We start from the raw sequence: 15,740 nt of genomic DNA, 5'->3' as shown, positions 1-15,740 counted from the left end.
GGGCTATGTGACAACCTATTTTTACGTAAAAATAAATGTTTTTAAGTAACAATAAAACAAACAACAACAAAAACTTGTAGCTCCAGCCACTGGTAGGGAATCCATCTTTAAAGTGTGAAAGTTACTGTTGCTGTCACCCTTTGGGATGGTGGAGACTTAGTGAAAGGGGCAGGATTGTAAGTTACAGGGCGGTCGACCCATGGTTGTGATGCACATTCATATTGTACTTCAAGCCCATAAGAGATTCCCAGCCCTGGCTGTTCCCAAATTACCAGGGAGTTTGATAAAAGCTATATTCCCATTTCCTCAGTCCTGCCAATGCTTCTGACTGTCTGAGTGTGGCAGAGAAGGGCGCACTTAGCTGACATCACTTCTCGTGTGGGGAGCAGAGGGTGGCAGATTTTAGCTGTACAAGGCCTTGGGTCACCACTCCCCCTGCTGGGCCTGGCCATCAGTGTCATTCTAAAGTCCCCAGCTGTTTGGAATGTTCTTTCAGACTTGAGAACCATTGCATTCAGGTTCCTTTGCTTGTATCAAGGAACGAAGTTCCAACTACCTATAACTCAGTTGATTCCTTTTGCTGTTTAGATGACGAACAAAGCAAACTGGAAGGTTCCGGTTCTGGTTTGGACAGCTACCTGCCTGAACTTGCCAAGGTAAGGCTATCCTCAACTCCCCTCCACTCAGACTCTTCTGTAATAACGTGCCTCTCAGCCCCAGACTCTTCTGTAATAACGGCACCGTTGCTGGGATTGTTGCTGTCTGCTTTCTGGGGTGAACACGAGGGGGTGGGAATTATTTTACACAGTGACAGACAGTTGAGTTTGCTCTCTGGAAAATAGCCTACAAAGTACATTGCTAATTTTCAAACGCTGCCATTGTATTTAATGTATCAGTACAAATACTGAAGAAATAACCAAAATACATAACCTTATCTTCCTGGTATTTCTCTATTCAGGCTTCTCTTACTGAAAACTGTGTTCACTGGCATCTTAGTTAATGTTACTATTGCTGTTAAAAAAAACACCACAACCTATGGCAAGGTAGGGAGGAAAGGGTGACTTTCAACTTACAGCTTACAACTCTCAGGTCACACCATCACTGAGGAAGAAACCAGGGCGAGGACTCGGAGCAGCAAACTGGTGGCAGAATCTGAAGCACAGGCCGTATTCCCAAAGCTTGTTCGGTCTGCTTTGTTAAAGCACCAGGACCAGTAGCCCAGGATGGCTCTGTCCATAGCGATCTGGACCCTCCCCCATCAGTCATCAATTAAGAGAATGAACCCTAAGCTAGCCCACAGGCCTGTCTGGCTAGGGCATCTTCTGAGATGACGTTGCTCACGTCAAGTGGACGGAAATGAGCCAGCATACACGGGCACTCCATCTCCTCAATAGCCACAGCTCCCCAGAGGCTGACTGCGCTAATCTTGTCATGTCCACTAAAGAGGAGCTGCTGAGTACGAAGCGTGTTCCTGGATCGCCTGAAACAAAACCACAAAGCTAGGCATTTTGTAATTTTGAGACCCCCCAGAGTCTCTGAAAAGCACAAGGGAAAACGAGCCAGCCATGTTGCCACTGCCCAGAGCTGGTACCTCAGCAGCCTCAGCGTCAGACACATCCTTTGCTCCCATTCTTCTCCGTGCTGCGCCCCAGCCCTGAGCTTTCCACTTCCATTGCTTTTCCAAGTATTTCACTGAAGACGCAGGGTGGTGATTCTGGGTGTTTGAAGTTGCTTTTCTCTGGTTTGAAGTTTGCTTTGCTGTGGTGTTCAGTACTATCACATTTAGCCTTGTTTTGGGTACAAATCTGGGCAGTCGCTTTTATTGTACCGTATAAACATTTTAGCTCTAGGGCTATTTCCATTTTTCTTACCCTGAACAATGCTACAATGAGTATCCTTGTCCCAATCTCCTCTGTATGTGTGTGTGTGTGTGTGTGTGTACATGTGCATGGGTGCATATGTGTGTGCATGTGTGTGTGAGTGTGTTTATGCATGTGTGTGTGTGCATGTTGCTGTCCCTCATTGTCTTTGTGACCTTGCCTTTCTGTTTTGCTTTTTAATAATAAAATGAAGTGGTTCTTGTACACACTCACGTGTTAGACACTATAATAGAAACATGCTGTGTCTATATAGGATTGCAAATAGACTAGCATTCAGCATTGACCTTTCTCAATATAAATCTTCCTGGCTGGGGCTTTAGGAATTGTTTTTCCTCAGGACTTAGCTGTTCCCACAGAATCTTTTTAGCACCTGCCTATTAAAGCTAACTTTAGAGCCCTCATTGTAACCTGTGCCTAGCCTGCAGGAGTTTTGGTTTTTGGTTTCTGTGTTTATTTTCATACTTTTTCTCCCGGGGTGTGTGTGTGTGTCTTTGTGCCTGCCTGTCTGTCTGTCTGTGTGAAACCCAGGGCCTTGCATATGGTAGACCAATACTGTATCACAGAGTTGCACCTTCTCACTCCACCACATTAGGAAATCTGGGCATCATTTGACACCCATACATGCCTGTTTCTTTGTTTCTGGATGCTCAGAGGTCCCCTCAGCAACAGGTTTGAACTGCTTGACTCTTAGTTTATTGAAACAGCATACTGCTGCAATCTAGAAACCAGAAAAGTTCTTTCTAGCAACTCAGTGAACAGAGTGGTCACCTAAGAAGCAGGTCAGTTTATCTGAGCCTCGTGTTGGTTATTTAACATCTGTGTTTTCAAGTCAGGCATGGTGGCACACACCACTGGAGAGGCAAGGAGGAAGAATGCAAGTCCAGGGTCAGCCTGGATCATAGCAAAAGCAAAGCCAACAAGAAATCCACCCCCCCATGAAGATGCATAAGAATTTTAGCTTTGTCTTCTGCTACCTGACCAATGTAATTTTCTAAAAGGAAAAGGGGGGAAATACGTTGCCCTTCTCTCAGGGTGTCTTTGTGAGGATCACTGGTCCTGTAGATCTGTCAGTCACCTGTACCTTCTGCTGTCCTACTCAGAGTTGATGTGAGGGGCCAGGCTCTTAACTAGAGGCTGCATGCCTATGCTTGGTCTCTTTGTAGTCAGCCTGGCTGAACATGGGAACTGGCTAGCGAATGGACATCCTGTTTTCAGGAGGGATGAGTCCTGTGGTTACAGAGTCAGATGAAATGTGTGGGGGATGAGTACAGGGGGAGAAGGGGAGTGTCAGTGAAGCAGAGGGTGAGGGAGAGTTTGATGGAGGAAGGCCGGGGTAGTGTGAAGACTGTAGAGGATGCCTGGGACAATGGGGCAAGGCTGAAGGTAGCTGGGGGTGACTTAATGGCAGAGTCCTGTCTGGACAGCTTGTCACTGCCTGACTCATCCTGTTTCTCTGGCTTTTGTTTTCCACTGTGACTTGGCCAAACAGGAAATGTCTGACAGGAAGTAGGTTCAGTACAAAATAACTGATGTTTCATCAGGAATATTATGGACTGGGCTCATGATGTGAGTGAAGCCAACTTGGATCTTTAGGGCTGTTGTGTGTTCTTGGAGCTTTTGCTTATTCCTGGAGTATAGGTACGTCTTTACTGTTCCTGCATCAGAGACAAGCCATGTTTACCCTAAAACTTTATCTTTTCCTCCTAGTGTCTAGCAGGGAACCAAACTGTTTCTATCGTAAACATTACAAAACACATAGCATCAGTCTATAATTATAAGTACTTAAAAGGCCTCTATGAACCAGTGAATTGATTTCTTCTAGAACTCAGGGAGCTCCTTGCTCTGATTGCCTTGATGTTAAATGATGCTGGAAAGTGTGCATTGTCTTCTCGTGTAAAGGTAGTATGAAGGAAACCTCAACTCTCTTCATCCATTTTCCTCCAGGGATGGGGGGGGGGGGCAAACAGTAGCTCTAACTCGTCATCTTGTATTCTGAAAGAGAGGCATTTCACGTGACTCCAATGGCTTCCATCTGATTTCTTTGTCGTTTTATTTGAACTTTTCTTTCCAGGTAAGCCTTCCAAGTTGCATACAGGACAGAGGATGGTGTAGTGTCTGCAACTTTATAGTCTCTTTGTGGCTGAACAAGGGCTGGGGACCATGCTCAACAGGACTCGTGGGAACCCATGTGGTTTCCTGGATACATTTTTATAAGAGTTTTAAAGCCAAGTTTGCAACAAACACTTCCTTCCCTAAGTCTGAAGCCAGAAAACCATGCCATTATTATACTGATGGATGGGCTGCTGCTAAGCCTTCTAATTCTAGAATGTTCTAGCGTGGCATTGTGTCTTCAGGTGAAATGTTAGTTCTTTTGAGTTAAATGTCACAGATGCAGTGAATATGTGTTGTGGTAGCCTTTAAATTTAAGAAGGTGGGGAGGTGGTCTGGAGAGATGGTTCAGTGGTTTTTTAAGAGCACTGACTGCTCTTCCAGAGGTCCTGAGTTCAATTCCCAGCAACCACACGGTAGCTCACAACCATCTGTAATGAGATCCGATGCCCCCTTCTGATGTGTCTGAAGACAGCTGCAATGTTCTCATATAAATAAAATAATTTGTTTTAAAAAGTAAATAATCTGGGGGCTGGAGAGACGGCACAGTTGTTAAAAGCTCCAGCTGCTCTTCCAGGGGACCTATATTAGATCCCTAGCGTGATGGCTCATAAGCACCGTGTCTCCAGCTCCAGGGGATCAGGTATCCTCCATGGGTACATGGTATCCTGCTGGCCTCCATGAGTACCTGGTATCCTGCTGACCTCCATGAGTACCTGGTATCCTGCTGGTCTCCATGGGTACATGGTATCCTGCTGGTCTCCATGGGTACATGGTATCCTGCTGGTCTCCATGGATACATGGTATCCTGCTGGCCTCCATGAGTACCTGGTTTGAAGACATGCATACAGGCAAACCAAAACTGCCCATAGATCTTTTTTTTCCCCACCTTAAATCATTTCTTCTGCTCACAGCAAACTAGAGATACGTCACTGTCTTCTCTAGAAACATGAAAATGTCTGTGACTGAGCTTAATGTTTGCTTCATGGGATAGGAGCTGGGTTTTTTGGTTTTTTTGTTTTTTGTTTTGTTTTGTTGTTTTTATTTAGGAGTTGGGGTTTTTGTTAGGTTCTTTTACTTCTTTGTTTTTTCTTTCCTTCTTTCTTTCTTTGGCCGAATCCTTCTCTTTGCCGTGTGTGCAAATGACAGCTTCTAGGGAAGGTTACTCTGGTCCTGTCCATTTCCCTCACATTTCTCTCTCTACTGGACCTAAAATAGAACGCAGGCCATGGCCAGGATGCAGCCTTGGTGTCTGGAGGAAGCCTCCTCCAGCCGCACTCCGCACTGACCCACCGCAGGCTATTTCCAGAGCAGGACTGAGTTCTGCCACTCTGAAATGCGCTCAATTGCATAGTCTTGGGGTAATTTTTTTTTGAACAGCTGTATTTTTGTGACCACCTTGGCTGTGAAAGTACATATTATCAGTATCTGTACTAAACCTTGATTAAGATTTTACTGTTATGCTTCCTGTCAGGAAAACTGCCCGTGTCTCAGGAAGAGGTCGCCCTCCTCTTCCTGAGAACTCCAGGGGTAACTCACTCTGACTCCTCTTGCACCACATTGTGCACAGAGAGAATGCGTATATGCACATGTGGTATGTGCATGTGTGCTCGTGATTTGCTGTTTACTTTCAGTTTTTCTACCATTTAAATGTACTTCATGGGTGTCTCTGAAGAAGACAAATTGTTGTACTCTTTAAGGCCAAAAAAACTAGCAATATCTAAACCATCAAAAAACACAATACTCTTTGGCCTAGAAATCCCAGCTTGGGAAGGTCCTCAGAAATTAGAAGGCCAGATATGGAGGCCAGTTGGCTCAGAGAGCCCATCATGAATGTCTTTTCATTTACCAATGAAATATAGTCATGGGAGTTTGCGTCACCACCAAGGACCCATTATAACAACTTAGTGACTGAAAAACTCGTAAGATTCCTAATTTCTCATTGGCTTCAACTAGAGACACAATAATAGATGTCACTCAGCCATCAACAAAGAGGATACTATGGCTGTCACTGTCCCGTTGTCTAGGGCAGAGAGGTGACATCTGTCTGCGGGAAAAGTATCGGATGATGAGAGCACATTCTAGTTGGTGCTCTGTACTGTTTGTGACAACACCACAGGCAGGAGCAGTAGAGAGGTTAAAGGTGATGTGAGTCTCGTGAATGCCTACACGCCTCTTTTACACATACCTCCCAGTTCTGCGTCTCCATTTCTGACATGCAACCCTACATCTGCGTCCTTCCGTGGCTTCTTTTCTGCTGCCAACTCACCTCCACTCACTCTCTCTGAGGAATCTTATCTCGAGACTCCCATTCTCACCTGCACACTGACATCCTCCAGGCCTGGAACTCGAGTCTGTGGCCGGCTACTGAGAGATTGCCAGTGGAAACTTCACAGGCATAGCTATCCGTGAAGCCTCCTGGTGTATCAGTGCCATGGTGATTGGCATGCCACTGCCTCCCGGAGACTAGTCAGGGTTGTCTCATAGCCTGCATTTATAGATGAAACTGTATCTTACTTACTTTCCCACTGCTGTGAAGAGACACCATGACCAAGACAAAGAAAGAGTTTGTTAGGGGCTTGCTTACAGCTTCCAAGTTAGAATCCGTGAGTGTGTGGCGGGGAGCATGGCAGCAGGTAGGCCGATCTGGTCCTGGAGCGATAGCTGAGAACTTACATCTCTCTCTACAGGTTCACGGAGAAAGCTAGCTTAGAATGGTGTGGGCTTTCCAAATTTCAAATCCCACCCCAAGCGCCACAGCAACACAACAATCCTTTCCTTCCCAGTTCCACCAGCTAGGAACTAAGCGTTCAAAGACTGGAGCCTCACTGGGGCCTTTCTTGTTCAAACCGCCCCAGGCAGCTTTCAGCCTTCCTCAGTACTTCCCGGAGGTGGAGAACAAAGGGCTCGGTTACCTGAAAACTTTATTTTTCCCACAGAGCACAAGAGAAGCAGAAATCAAACTGAAGAACGAGAGCAGAGTGAAGCTGTTTTACTTGGACCCAGATGCCCAGGTAAGAGCTAACTCAGCATTTAAAAGGAAGCTCATGGGTGTTTAATATTCAGTGCTGCTGAAATAGAAAGCAGTGGTTAGCCAGCTTCCAGAAAGCACCTGCCTGGATCTTAAGGTCCACAGTGATCGCCCGTATCAGGTGCCCCTGAAAATCACCATTAGAGTGTGACCCACATCACTGCAGACCCTCAAAGGCAGTGACACGTCTCAGCTAACTTCAGTTCCCAACAGAAGCCTGGGAGCGTGTGTAACCCACACCTGTGTCCCACAAAACATGGTATGACAATGATCTTCAGGGTCCCGGGCGGCGAGTGCCACAGAGGTGCCAAGAAGGGACAAGGACCTGCTGTACCTTATAAATGCTTTCCCCACCTCCATTTGTGGTACTTTTAATAGAACAGCCTTCTCATTTAGTTTTAATAATAACCATTTTCTGTGTTTCTTCGCTGACTTCCTGTTTGTAAGGCTTACTGTGGTAACATGCACATAGCAAAAACCTTACAATTTTAGCCATTCAAAAATAGAATTAGAGTTAAAAACAAATCAATTCAGTGGTATTAAATATGTTCTCTGCACTGTTGCACCATCTGTTTCTAGAACAGTTGAATGTTTACATCGTTCCAAACTGACACTCTTATTTTAAATAGTGGTCCCTCATGCCTGGTCATATCCTTAAACCCCCACTGACCTCTGTCTACCTTTATGAATGAACTATTTACCTTTGTGAATAATTTATTTTAGCAAACTCATCAATGCAGAATCATGCAGAACCTGTCTTTTGTGTTTTCTTTTATGTAACATGTTTACAAAGACCATCCCTGATTTACCTGTTGATTGTTACTATGTGTTGGGCAGTGTGTGTGGTGTGAAACTTCGGCTATGTGTGGAGGTCAGAGGACAACTTCAGGAGCTGGTTTTCTCCTTCCACAGTCTGCTGCTTATGCTTGTACGGCACACAGTTTAACCAATCCAAAGATTCCTTTTATTCTTAAGACCTCATCTCACAATGTGCCCCGGCTGGCCTCAAATTCACATAGAGCTCCCTGCCTCTGCCTCTTTAGTTCTGGGTTTACAAGTATGCGCTGCCAGGCCCAGCCCCGCATCTTCTTTTTATTATTGAGTGTATGTGTCTGTATGTATACATACATGTGTGTATGTACATACATAATGCAATTCATGCCCTTACACAGTGGGTGTTTACATTGTTTATAATGTTAATTCCTGCGTAATTATCCATCAAGCAGATATATCCACACATATGTGACTGTCATGATTGAGGGCATGTGTCTATTAAATATGTCGACTAGATATTAAACAAAGTCACAGCACTGTTGTGGATGAGTATATACAGCCTTTCCAGGTTTTAGGCAGTTTGATGTGAGAACATTCATGTTGGGATTTTTAATGGGAACACCATGTGTTTATATATCCACATTTTCCTTTTAAAGAAACTTGACTTCTCGCCCGCTGAACCAGACGTGAAGCCATTTGAAGAAAAGTTCGGGAAAAGGATTCTCGTCAAGTGCAATGATCTGTCTTTCAACCTGCAGTGCTGTGTTGCAGAGAATGAGGAAGGACCTACAACAAACGTAATTTTTCTTTGAAGCATCCAGGGGTCAGAGTTGACTCCTGCCCACCAACACTTTGTGTTTAAAGAAGAGAATGTTAGGGTTACGATAAAGTCCTCCTGGTCAACTCTATACTCTAGGCTGGACTGACATCCTGGTGGCCAAGGGAGAGGGAGAGAGGCTTGCCTTAAGCCGTGAAGAGATCGGTGGAATAATTAGCTCTTTGATATTACTGTATTCTTTCTCCTTCCCAGAACTCACACCTCTTAGCATAGTCCCTACATAAGCTAATCACCCTTGGGTTCCACTGGACTCGTACACACACACACACACACACACACACACACACCTTTCCCTACTTTTTCTGTATTTTTTCTCAGTGCTATCAGAGCCTGAGTGCTTTTCCTGATACTCTGGTCTTCTCAAAAGCTCCCTCCCCACCACATGGCTGCTTGTCCACCACGCGTTTGACCTCCATGCTGGCTATAAAAACATGGCTTTCTCCCCTCTTCTCTCTTCTGTTCTTCCCTGGGCAGCTGCTGATATTTACAGCTAAATTGATAAGGGGCTCTTAAATTTAAATTCTAATAAAAATGTCCTCAGTTTTCAAAATAATTTTTAAAAAGTAGTTTTTTAAATGTTTAACAACTTCAGGTGTCATGGGTTTCTCCTTACATTGCAGCCAGGGTGCACCATCCTTGCCCAGAGATGTGCAGGGCTTACACTGGGGGATGGATGGGGTAAGGGGTGCTTGTAGCAGACTGAAGCTGCATGTTCCAGGCTGTGGGTTTTATCTTAGAGCTGTAGAGCACGCATTTAATAGCGAACATTATGAAGGGGGGATGGAAGTTTTGTTTCTTAAAAATGCTCTATAGCCTAATTCTGTGTGACAAGAGATAAACATTTTCATGTCAGGTAATTTTTCAAGGACACAGTCATAAGCAGGGCTCATCGCTCTCCTTAGATAGCAGCACCTATGCGAACCGTCCTTGTGATGCTGTTTTATTGATGTTATTATTCAGGTCGAGCCTTTCTTTGTCACCCTGTCCCTGTTCGACATAAAATACAACCGAAAGATTTCTGCTGACTTCCATGTGGACCTGAACCACTTCTCGGTGCGGCAGATGCTGGCCCCTGCATCCCCAGCTCTGGTGAACGGAGGCCATAGTCCACCTGCCTTCCAGGACGCCCTTCATGCAGCCATGCAGTATCCAAAGCAGGTGGGGAGCATTCACACCACTCAGACGTCACTTGTATATTACACATGCTCAGTGAGGCCTTGCCATGCACCAGTGGCAGTCTTGGTCGTTAATTATGGGGTGAAAGCAAATGGAGGGAGAAGTGGCCTGGCTGTCACTCAGTTCCTTAAGCCTTCCTCTGGAAGCAGACTTTTTGAGCAGATATGGACTGAGGAGCCCCTGAGGTGTTCAGTCTCGACCTCCTCGCTGGTTGGACTGTCATGCTGTCCTCCTCTGCTTCTGTGGTGTGGGGACATCTCTCATTCATCCATGAGTTATGACTGAAGAGAACCATTGTCTCCCTAGGGTATATTTTCAGTCACGTGTCCTCACCCAGACATATTTCTCGTGGCCAGAATTGAGAAGGTCCTCCAAGGAAGCATCACACACTGTGCTGAGCCATACATGAGAGGCTCAGACTCTTCTAAGGTAAGCACAGCGTCATGCTTTGTGAGTATGTTAAAAAAAACAGCCTACAGAATGGTTTTCTTGCCAGATCAAAGCTTGGGAGGTTCGAGGTAAACTGATAGTCTAAAGCTCATAGATGGGTTGGAGAGATGGCTCTGACACTAAGACACTTGCTTGCAAATGGGAGGACCAGGGTTCTAATCCCCAACCTCCACATCCGCCTGTCTCTACTCCCAGCACTCATGAAGCAGAGAGTGAAGCCCCAAGGTAAGCTGGCTAGTTAGACTGGCTACAAGCAGCAGGCTCTGGGTTCAAGTGAGAGCTAGCTCTCCAGTAAACAACATGGCAAGCCATCAGCAAAGATGCCTGACTCAACTCAGTCCTCCACAAACACACATACACATGTACATAATCTTTACACACTCATGCAGACACATACACATAATCGTTATGCACATATGCTGATATGTACACACATGTACACAATCTTTACACACTCAGGCAGACATCTACATGCACAGTCTTTATGTACATACATAGACATGCACACACGTGTATGCAATCTTTATATACACATACATACATCAGACATGATACATACCACACATGAGAAGATGAACACTAAAACAAAGAGAGCAGCTACATGTATTTATTGTCCATTATGATTTTAGGTACCTTGTCTCTTTTGTTCATGCAGAGAATGGAGCCCATGCCAAGCATAGATTCAGTCCCTTTGCTCAGTTCCAGCTCCTGTGTGCCCAATTCTTAATAACCGCTGAACCATCTCTTCTCCTCAGCCCTGAATGAGAGAATTCTCACATGCAAATAAAACACATCATTTGCTATCTATCCTGACAAATTTGTTTTCAAAGGAATTACCACCTTGCTACTAAGTTTAGTCTCATTTAAAAGCGCATGGATTGAAGTCAGCCTTTGTTGGTGTGGGCTTCTGGAGCCCTCTTGTAACCACATTATAGAATTACCAAGTATCAGAAGTTACTGAGTCTAGAAATTTAGAAAACAGACCTACACATCTTTTGTTGTTTTCTTATTGTCCCATGGCTGCAGTAGCCAAGGACAACTGACTGTGGCTTTCTCACAGCTGTTCCTTTGGGTTGGACAAAGCTGTCGAGTGCTGCTCTTGCCAGTTACAGCTTCACGGGGGTGTTGCTTTGGTTTGGTATTGAGTGTTCGTTTGAGAGGGGGCCTCAGCACATGGAGAAGGAATGGTCAGCCAAACCAGTATGAGTGGACATGTCACACCTCAGAGGTTAACCAGCTTTCTTAGAGATCTGAAAACTTTGTTCCTATGGCCACCTATATATCCTAGGTACAGCCACCAGGATCGATAGTTAAAGAACTCATTCACAGAATAAGCTGGTCTGAGTGCTGAGCGCCAGCATAGCCGATATGTCTGACGCATCTCACCTCTGGCCCCAGTGCCCCACATGTGAACACAGAATAATGTTCCAAGCCTGCCTTTCTCACAGGGTAAGGATCACACAGGCATGGAACAGTCAGTGGTGAGGACATCACACATCCCATGAAATATCCCTGAGTTCAAGCCCATCCAGTAAAAGCCCATTTACCAGGCATCTTCAAACGCTAAGCTTTCTTGGCTGTTAAAAGTTGAAGAGGGTGTGTTTCCTAGAGAGAGGTCATCTTAGTTTTCCAAGCCAAGTCTGAAAAATATTGGCTAAGAGGCCCTTCTACTTAGGTGAGTCTGCAGTGACCTCAGAGAAGGCTGTGTTGACAGAATGTACTTCCAAGGTGCAAACGCATCAGTGTTGCCTCTTGTGTCTGCACGTGCATGAGCTGAAGTCCAGCGGTGTGTGTTGGTGCAAAGCTAAGGCATCACAGTGGGCCAGCTTCTCCTCTGCCCGCTTCCCAGCATTCCTCACTCCTCCAACATCTCATTAAGTCAAGGCTCGAGGTTCACCCATCTCATACCTGGAGAGCAGTTGTGATAGGTTGGCATGGGGATATTATTACACTCTGCCTTCCTTTTATCCAGGCGGTGCAATTGTGTTGGGGAGGGCTCTAGAGGAGAAGCATGTGTTGAGTTCCTGCTTTCACAAGTGTCTTCTGTCTGTGCCCTTGGCCGGCTCTCATCCTCCACAGGGAAGACATAAATGTATTAAACCCTTGCGTGTGACATCGATTTTTACCTGCCGTGTACTTGCTCATGGCTGCTCCAATCCTTTGGGCGAGTTTTTGTGGTGCGTGAGGTAACCCAACACCTTAGGTGTGCTAAGCCACACTCCTTCCTTAGTGACTTGCTTGAGACAAGATCTTACTATGTAGCCAAGACTGACCTTAAACGTAAGATCCTCCTGCCTCTGTCTCCTAGTGCTGGGTTTTCAGGTGCGCACTATGACATCTAACTAAAAAATCTTGAATCTGAACATATTTAATGCAAACCCTTGGGAGGAAGAATTAGGTGTCTTTGTTCAAAGACCATGTATTCCCAGATCCTCCTAAATCATTCAAGGAGTGATACATACACACACATACACACACAGCATGACTATGGAAGGATTGGAGTCTTACAGTGAGAAGAGCTCACACCACAGAGCTTACTTACTGCATTGCACAGTCACAGAGCTGCTCTATGGAATTTTGGATGGGCATCTCTGTTGCTTTAGTCCTGCGTCTCCTAGTGAGTGCTTCTCACACTTGATGGTCTATGCAGATCACTGGAGGACCTGTCGAATACAGATTTTGGCCCAGATGAGTTAGGGAATGCTCCAAGGCTTATCTGACAGTGACCCTGGCTCTGCAGCTTAGAAGGAAATGAAGGCTCTAAGCAGTTTTTCGAAAACTGGTTTGATTTTGATAAACTCAAGTAACATTAACAACTGCAGGCTCCTTCCTACACACACAGCATTTGTGTCACCTCTTGACTATCTAAACCACAGGCTCTTCCTACACATGCAGTTATGCACACACACACACACACACACACACACACACACACACAAGTTCGTGCACATGCACACACACACACTTAAGGCATTTGGGTATACTCCCTCTTGAGTATCACAGACCATGGGACAAGAAGGCATAGGGCAACTGACTGTCACTAGACCCGCTCTTCATACATGTCATCAGCCACAAGCCAGTGTGCTTTACATGTTCTGTCAATCCAGAACAAGCCAGACTTGATCATGAGGCAGTGACAGTGTCTATGAAGGAATAGTGCAACAACCGAAGGCTGGTGTCTGATTTAAGCCAGAGACTAGTTATGCCTTCGAAATGTATGTCTCCTAGGTTGCGGTGCAGGTGAGGAACTGGTTGTTCATTAGTGTTCTCCTTAAATTCTGGGAAACACATATTTGGGCGTGGATACCTCAGTGGCTTATAATTAGCCCTTAGTCAAGAAGAAACAAAGTCCGAGAGAGGAAGGATGCCGGCCAGAGAGGAGCCTGCTTGTTGTTTGCAAAGACCGAAAGGATATATGTGCTTCTTGGAAATAATACTCTGTCATTTTGAGAATCACTGCCAGGGTCTACGATAATTAAAGAAGTCTGCCTGGGTTTGAATCCAGCCGCATTGTTGCTGTGGGCAGTAATGACCTCGTGGTGACAGCTGTTCTGCTCCCTGTTCTCCTGTGGCTGAGCAATTCAAGGCTGTTCTGGTATGTTCCAGGTTGCTCAGAAGGTGCTGAAGAATGCCAAACAGGCATGCCAAAGACTAGGACAGTACAGAATGCCATTCGCCTGGGCAGCAAGGTAAGGGAGAATGCCTTCTTGTAACTGGGACGGACCGATGGACAAATACAACGGACAAGCAGGCCTGCCTATTGAGTTGATTATCCTGAGTCAGAGACTCAGACTGGTGAAATCAAAAGTGGATATGTCACCAGTTCTTAATCCCACATTTAACAAGGGCCCGGAGAAGAGAGGAGGAATCCAGCGGGGCGGGCAGGAGGTTTGTCCTGACAGAGCCCAGGCCCTGGCCACATGCCTCCAGCTCAGATGGTGCAGCTGGGGAGTCCCAGAGTGGCCTCTGTCTTGTCTCCCTTCCTGTGTCCCTTATGAATGTGTGTGCTGTTCCCTTGGTACAAGCTTTTGGCTGGAGCTGTTTTCTGTGTAAATTGAGTTAGTTGCGGTCCTCCTCATTAATACTTACAGCATTGGAAGATAATGAGATGTCTGTTGGCCACAGCCAGTGGAATCGTAATTAGTCTGTGTGCAGAGACCAGACTTGTCCTTATTTTTGGTCTTTGGAAACCCAGCTATTGAAGTGTTCTTTCTCTGTTCCAGGACATTGTTTAAAGACACATCTGGAAACCTGGATAAAAATGCCAGGTTTTCTGCCATCTACCGGCAAGACAGCAATAAGCTTTCAAACGAAGACATGCTTAAGCTGCTCGCAGACTTCCGGAAGTGAGTTTTACGGTGTTGCTTGTTCCTACACCGGTGGAACTTTGTGGTGGGGAGGGAAAGGTGGGGGGGCATCATATAAATTATGTCACTCAGTTCATGGGGCACAGGAGGAATGGGTGTGGGCAGAGCATGTCCTCAAGGACAAGGGAAGGAACAGAAGGTTCTGCTTAACTTGAATTCTTACTGGCTGTGTGTAGCGTGTGTTAGGGGTGGAGGTAAGCACAGGCAGGAAGGAGCCTACTTGAAGGACCCCTGTCAGATGGAAAGTCACAGCAAAACCACTGCACGAGGAAATTAGAAGCAGTGGGCTGCTTCAACTTGTAGAGGTATAGCTACCGGTCTGTGGCTTCCTGATTGGGTATTAGGAAGAGGAGGGCAGTCGCCAAAGACAAACAATTGGCAGGTTTCTCAAAAAAAAAAAAAAATCGGGAAAGATAATAACTTACATAATTCTTACTTTATCAGTCATTGTTTTAAATGATTTGTCTATATCAATATCAATGGGTGTACACATCTTCTGAGGCTCCTGTACCTACAGCAAACCAGGTCACTTAATAACTCCAAGAAAGGTGCCCCAAGCTAAAAGCTTAGAGGACTGTTGGTAGGATGACCTCTCCCAGTCTGCAGGAGACAGTACTTTCTGCCTCCCCCAGCTTCTGGCTGCCTGAGCTTTCCTTGGCTTGTATCACTTCAGTCTGCGGTCTTCCAGTGGCCATCTTCCTGACTGTCCCTGTCCTATCTTTCACAGGAGTCTCAAAATAGCACACAAAGACACACACAGATATCCTCAACCTCTCTCTACAGGCTGGCTTTCATCTTTATCTGGAGAGGCAAGTGTGGCTTTCAGGGAATGGCCTTAAGCCATTCACCACATCTTATACACACACAGTCATGGGTAGCAAAGGAGAAATACTGAACATATATGATCAGAACTGTGGCTTCCCTGCCTTGTAGGAGTTAGTTCATGGGGAGTTAGAGCACAGTGCCGTTGCTCTGTAGGAATCGTGCCTTTGTGCACTGTGTAAAGGTTACCCTTGTGTTATTCAAATGCTCACTTCTCTGCCCTCATATCTTGTTTCAATCCAGACACAACATTGTAATGCTTATACCAAGAGTCTCAGTTTGTGTAACCAGTT

General features: G+C 45.6%; 1 protein-coding gene across 10 annotated transcripts in view; it reads left to right on the top strand.

Moving 5' to 3' along the window:
- DOCK9 (dedicator of cytokinesis 9) overlaps positions 1-15,740 on the top strand; it is a gene marked incomplete at its 5' end in the record, with an annotated part of 234,760 nt that overhangs the window by 129,488 nt on the left and 89,532 nt on the right. For all 10 annotated transcript variants that reach the window (XM_080917116.1, XM_080917119.1, XM_080917118.1 and 7 more), the window contains 7 exons: positions 589-656; positions 6,929-7,003; positions 8,451-8,591; positions 9,593-9,790; positions 10,115-10,237; positions 13,865-13,947; positions 14,482-14,604. In XM_080917116.1, the coding sequence (XP_080773242.1) occupies positions 589-656; positions 6,929-7,003; positions 8,451-8,591; positions 9,593-9,790; positions 10,115-10,237; positions 13,865-13,947; positions 14,482-14,604 (811 nt within the window). The remainder of the gene's footprint in view (positions 1-588; positions 657-6,928; positions 7,004-8,450; positions 8,592-9,592; positions 9,791-10,114; positions 10,238-13,864; positions 13,948-14,481; positions 14,605-15,740) is intronic.

This window comes from Micromys minutus, assembly GCF_963924665.1.
Source record: "Micromys minutus genome assembly, chromosome: 5".
Taxonomy (NCBI): Eukaryota; Metazoa; Chordata; class Mammalia; order Rodentia; family Muridae; genus Micromys; species Micromys minutus.
The sequence above is the reverse complement of the archived record's forward strand: the minus strand, read 5'-3'. Positions and strand labels throughout refer to the sequence as shown.